Source organism: Drosophila ananassae, chromosome XR (assembly GCF_017639315.1).
Source record: "Drosophila ananassae strain 14024-0371.13 chromosome XR, ASM1763931v2, whole genome shotgun sequence".
Lineage (NCBI taxonomy): Eukaryota > Metazoa > Arthropoda > Insecta > Diptera > Drosophilidae > Drosophila > Drosophila ananassae.
The window spans coordinates 19,545,420-19,551,419 of record NC_057932.1 but is presented as its reverse complement, the minus strand read 5'-3'; the positions used below and the strand labels follow the sequence as shown (position 1 = coordinate 19,551,419).

The following is a 6,000-nucleotide window of genomic DNA, read 5'->3' as shown; positions in this document are numbered from 1 at the left end:
CCACTGACTCTGACCATTGCTTTGATTTAACTTCCGGTCATTTCATTTCCTCTCCTATTTTTTAGCTCCAAAACGAATGTAAAATGCCTTTGAATGCAACGAGGGGCAAATAATACACAATATATATATTTTTTCCTGACTTGAAAGTCAATTTGGTGAGAAACTGAAGGGAAAAAGTCAATTTTAAGATGAAACAGAGCTTCAGTTTGGTCTGAATGTTAGTTATTTTTAAGTTTAATATTTTTAATAAAAATTACTTAGATTCTGGCAATTTTCTACTACACATTGTCCCTCAGAAACCGCCTTTTTTCGTCCTTTTTTCCCAGCTGCCTTGTTGAACAAAAAATTGGTCACACGCCACCACTTAGCACTTGAGCCAGGACTACAATAATCGTCCTGCAGCTCCAAATGAATACATCAAAATCACAAATCACACCTTTTCTATTCCTCTTTCCCTTTTTTTTTTTTGTGAAAAATATTTCGTCACGCTCATCTGGGCGATCCTTATAAAGGACATCCATCCACACTACTGTACAATGTCCCGCTGTGGCCAAGCGACTGCGGTCGACCCCGCCAAGTGACAACCAAAAAGGACCAAAAATTTTATAAAATAAATGGCAGAAAGGACGAGATTCCATAATGATGGTGCATCGAATCAATTGGCAGTCCTTCGAATCGCCAATTGGCGAGTAACATTGCATTGTTGCCGATTTCTGGGCTTTGGATGGGAAATTATCTGCCGAAAAATTGCAATTTTCATGCTCGGCAACACATGCCAAGCCGCCCAAGCCGCCCAAGCCGCCCAATCCGCCAAGCCGTGTCCTGCCAAAAGGACACTCCGCCCTTGTCTCCTTCCACTTGAGAGAATGGCTCGCAGAATGGCTGTGCAGTTTTCCGTAATAATGTCATCAAATTGGTCGTGATTTAGTGGAAAATTAGGAATGCCCATGGCCCGTGGATGGTTTTTGGGAATTTTTAGGGGAAAATGTGGAGGATTTAGAAGGGAATTGGGTCAAAATTATGGACAATTTCGGTTGAAACATGGGAGTAATGGTGGAAATAGAGTTTTCTTAAATAAAAGAGGTTTTATGATGAAAGAAAACTGTAATAAGAATGAAAATTAAACCTTAAAAGCCATAAAAATAAAAGATATATGCACCTTTTTCTAGTAATATCCTCTCCAAAACTTTAAAAACACATAAACCTAAACTTTAAAGAGATAATTTCTAAAAAAAAAGACTTTAAACCGACTTAAAATCCTTTTGTTTTCAACCATTTCCCGTGGAAATTGCCGAACTGGACATTCTATTTTATTTGATAGGCCACTCGACTCTACACTCTTTACTCTCCACTCTACACTACACTCTCCACTCTCCACTCGACTCCACTTTGGAGTTTTTGTGTCATTCATCCGATGGGTTTCCGGCCAAGAGGGATCTCCCCTCTTTTTTTTTGTTTGCAGTCTCGCCTCTAAAGTTTTTTTTTATTTAAACTATTCTTTATAGTTTTTTTTTTTTTTTTTGAAAATATATTTGCATGTCGATAAAGTTTCAAACAATGGCAACTTTGTCGGCGGTTGGCATTGAGGCCGTTGAGGTTAGAGGCAGCTGGTTCTGGTTCCAGTGCTCCGTGCCGGGGCACAAATCTACCGTCTCAGGGGCGGCAATTATGAGGCCTTAATTATGATGCCAACGACTTCATTCCAGGCGGTCATGGGTGGTGTTGGTGTGCGAGGCGTGATTCCAACAAAGGCTGGTACAAGTTGGGTGCCCATTGGGTGCCCTCTGGGCTGGTCACTTCCGCGGTCACTCTAGAGAATCTAGAGAGTTAATATGGAAAGAGAATAGGGTGGTCAAGCCCAGAGTGGTCAAGCGGTTGTCCGGCATGTGGTGCAATCGGAGCAGGCTGCTTATCTACAGCTGATTTTTGATTAGGACTCGCTCTAAAGGACCTCATGCCGGGCTAATTGCCTCACGAACATCGCCAGGCTCTACCAAATTAGCTGAAGAAGGAAGAAGAACTATTCCTGAAAGGACAACAGTTGCCAAATCAGAACAGCTGTCCTTTCTAGATCAGGTAGTAAATGAATTACACAACCTATTTGGATCAAAGTGCAAATGGAAATAGATCATTGCGCCAAAAGCAGCACCCTCTCTTGATTAAGGATCTAGGATCTAGGATCTAGGAATAAGGATTCCAATTACACCCGAGCTAATGTCAAAACATGCAACTGCCCTCCAAAACAATCCAACAACTGCTTCCAGTTAAAAATCGAGCATATTGATGAAGTAATAAGCTGGAAAATGCGATCAGGTTCTCCCGAAAAGGGATCCTTTTCGGACTCAATTACAAACAAGGATAAGGAACAGGCTCTCCTATTTCCAAGTAGGTGCCACTTGTTTCTTCCCGCATTTGACAACTCAACTGGCAATTGCAAAGTGGCTGGCGGAGGAACAGGATCGGGGCCAACTGCTGTTTCTCCATAAATCAGGCCACAGACGAACTGGATTCGATTGGCGCCAGTCTAGTCTAATTTTTACACATTTTTCAAGTGTCACATTTTCTCGGTTTTGTTGTCCGTTTATGTAAATATTTGAGAGATGCCCAAAAGATACTTGAAACCAAACTCCATCCTATTGCATAATCCAATAAAATGGGCTGTAGTTGATGGTCAAGGATGGGAAAGGATTCTAAGAAAGGAGGGCAGCCAGTAGATGATATCCGATACTGATTAGAATTAGGATAATAGCACATTTTGATCTCAAAGATTGTCTTTTGAAGTTTAATCAATAAATATCGACAAGTGTCTTAGGAAAAAGTTTTATGAATCAGCTTTTTCTTCATCCTAGTAGGCTGTAGTTGATGGTCAAGGATGGAAAAGGATTCACAGAACGAAGGGCACTCACTAGATGAGATTCGACACTGATTAGAGTAGGTAGTAATCACAATGAAGGACCTATAAAGCTTAATCGATAAATATCGATAAGTGTCTTAAGAAAAAGTTATCAGAATCAACTCTTTTCCCCATCCTAGTTGATGGTCAAGGATGGAAAAGGATTCTAGGATATCCGATACAGATTAGAGTTGGTATTATGCCATTTTAATCGCAAGGAATCCCCTATGAACCTAAATCGATAAATATCGATAAGTGCCTTAAGAAAAAGTTATCTGAATCAACTTTTTCTTCAACCTAGTAGGCTGTGGCTTTTCCATTTTCTCAACCAGGCACTTGTAGGCATCACTTCTCCTCAGTTCAAGCCATACAATCGTGTAGACAACACGCCTCGTTCGTAGTCTTTTTTTTTCTACGGTCTTTTTGGCGATTTGTATTATTTTTTAAAATCTATTTTTCATTTTGGAGATTTCTAGCGACGTAGATTATTGCGAAATTTGTGGAAAATGTTGAAGCGTTTGCGTCATCAGTTGAAGGCCTTTAAGACGGCCTCTGAAGTAATAGCAAGTGAGTATTCCAGGGAGGTCTAGGCCTTCTAGAGGGGGATATACCTTCTAGCTCTCTAGTGGGTGGAGAGGCTTCTGTAATCTTATACTCCCACATCCCTGAGGTAGATCTCTAAAATGTTCCCATTTGAAGGTCGTGGCGAGGTCCGCTTGTCCTGGAGACAGCAAGGCGGCTGCCATCAGGACGCGGTTGAGGGATCCACTCTGGTGGCCCAGCTCCGACGACGAGAGCAGGAACGCCTGCGGGAGGGAGATCGGGAGCACTGGCGCCATAAGGCCACTCCGCCCGCCGGCCGGCGAAGGGAGCGGGAACTGGACCTGGAACGGCAGAGGGAGAGGGAGCTCCAGAGGTTCCTCCCCACGGGCCTGGCAGCTGGCAGTGGGTGTGGCAGCGGCAATGGAGGCGGCAGCGGCAGCGACGGCAACCGGGCCTTTCCGCCCGAGGTCTCGCCCATCGAACTGTGGCGCCAGCAGCAGCGCCGGCAGCAGCAGCGGGACGAGCGGCAGCGCCTGGAGGAGCAGCGACTGGAGCTACGCCAGCGGAGGTTGGAGGAGCAGCAGGTCCTGAAGCGCCTGCCCCTTGGACTGCCCGGTGTCCGCACCCCCCGAAGGACACCATCACCTCTACAGTGTCCGGCTGCCATTCCGGCGATCAAGTACCGGGGGATGCCCCTCCTGGGGCTGCATCACTTGGACCGGGCCAGGGCGGCGGCGATGAGCGCCCGGCGACAGGAGCTGCGGGTGCAGCGGCAGCTCCTCGAGGAGGAGCGGAAGGATCGAGAGGTGGTACCGTTCGCCGGGCCGCTGCACGCCCTGGCCCGCTTCCGGAAGTTCTAATGAGGAGGTCCTCGCCCAAGGACCCTCCCAACCAGATGCGCCAACAAAAAAAAGCAAGGACGATGAACCAAAAATAGAATCTGCCGAGACCTACTTAACCCCAGACTGCCGCAAAATTCCAAAAAAAAAAAAAGATCAAGGGACTCCCCCGCTTTAATCTTTGAATCAAAATTTTTCGGAAAATCATCTCGAAAATCCCTCGAAACTAACCTCAAAATCGGAAACAAGGCGAGTAGTTGATCCCCAGATTCAAGATACTCCATGGAGTATGTAGTTCCATCAGATCGGAGTTAGTTCCAGTGGAAGTATTACTGTAGTTCCAGTAACTCTAGAGATCAGTCAGGATGATGGGAGATGACTGTACCGAGCTGTGGATGTCGCTGAGAGATCACTGTACGTGTTTGTTTCGTGATTACAGGGAATATGACAAAATACACTACCTTTATAATATATTTCAAGAGAGTTTAGATATTATTTTGGGGATATTATACTTCATAGAACTCTCTCTCTCGCTACTGGCTGTACTTTAGGGCTTCTCGTGACACTTGAACCCTTTTTTTTTTGTCAGTCAGTCAGTCAGAATAGAGCCCATCAGCCACCCCCTTCATTAGCCAAGTTGCAGGGGCAAACAGGCCAAATACAATATTATTTTACATGGCCAAACAATGCGACGACGCCACTCGAGTTGAAAATTTACAGGTAAACACGACGCTTGCCACTTGCCACTTGCCACTGCCACAGGCCCACTGCGAAGGTGTAAAAGTCAAAACAATGACAAGAAAATTAGCTATAAATGTTGGCCCCCTTTTTTCTGTTTAACCAGCGACTGAAAAAGGGGGGCACCACGAGTGCAAAACGGTTGGCAAGTCAATAAATAAACAAGTGACTGACGAAAAAAAAAAATATATATAAAAGGGGGGGAGCCACTGAGCACACAGAAGGTTGATTAATACGGGGCCAAAGGTCGGGTTAGCTCTGGCAATAAACAATATTTAATTTTACATATGTCGGTCCTGTTTGGGGAAGGGGAATATCTGACATTTTTGAGAGGCATTTTGACAGAAAAAGATGTGACATGTTAGGGGGGATTTATTTTAGAACAGGGTTGTCATTTCTAGAAGTTTTTTTTTTGAAAATTTGTAATTTAAAGTGCAATTTAGACTCTTGTTGGTGGAATTAGACTGTGTTTTTTTTATTCAAATTTCAAAATACTATATACTACTATATATTTAAGAAAAAGTTAAAAAGAATCAGACAAATTGGCAACTCTGCAATATTTTTGTAAAATAAGTATTAATTATATTTTTGTGACTAGCTTTTAGCCTTTTAGATTCAGGGATTTTTATGTTTTTTATATGTTTTATTCAAAATTAAACTCCCTAAAACTACTTCCTTAAAAAGAAAATGTTTTCAAAATTAGAACATAGTGACAACACTGGTTTAGAGAGGTCCTTGAAAGTCCTGTCTTATAAGTCTCTTATAATAGAGATTATTTTAGGAAAAAGTTGCTTATTAATTTCAGGATATAGGATTTTTTAGGTCTTAAATATTTATATTTAATTTTAGAAATACTTCAATTAGAAAACAAAATAAAAACAGGTTTTCTAAGACAGGACTAAGTGGCAGCACTGTTTTATATCTTTCAAAATATATATTTTTTAAAGGTATTGTATATATTTTTTAAACTAATTTTAAATTAAAACT

At 42.6% G+C, this 6,000-nt stretch overlaps 1 protein-coding gene across 1 annotated transcript; it reads left to right on the top strand.

Moving 5' to 3' along the window:
• The first annotated feature begins 3,242 nt into the window (after positions 1-3,242).
• On the top strand, positions 3,243-4,748 carry LOC6498773. The gene is made up of 2 exons (XM_001967198.4): positions 3,243-3,460; positions 3,593-4,748. The coding sequence occupies exons 1-2, from the start codon at positions 3,400-3,402 to the stop codon at positions 4,294-4,296; spliced, it is 765 nt and encodes a 254-aa protein (XP_001967234.1). The 5' UTR covers positions 3,243-3,399; the 3' UTR covers positions 4,297-4,748.
• Positions 4,749-6,000: the final 1,252 nt, after the last annotated feature.

Excerpts from the sequence above, each read along its gene's own strand:
- LOC6498773 (XM_001967198.4), top strand. The coding sequence starts at position 3,400 with ATGTTGAAGCGTTTGCGTCATCAGTTGAAGGCCTTTAAGACGGCCTCT. Across the intron at positions 3,461-3,592 it reads GGCCTCTGAAGTAATAGCAA|GTCGTGGCGAGGTCCGCTTG; the intron begins GTGAGTATTCCA and ends TCCCATTTGAAG.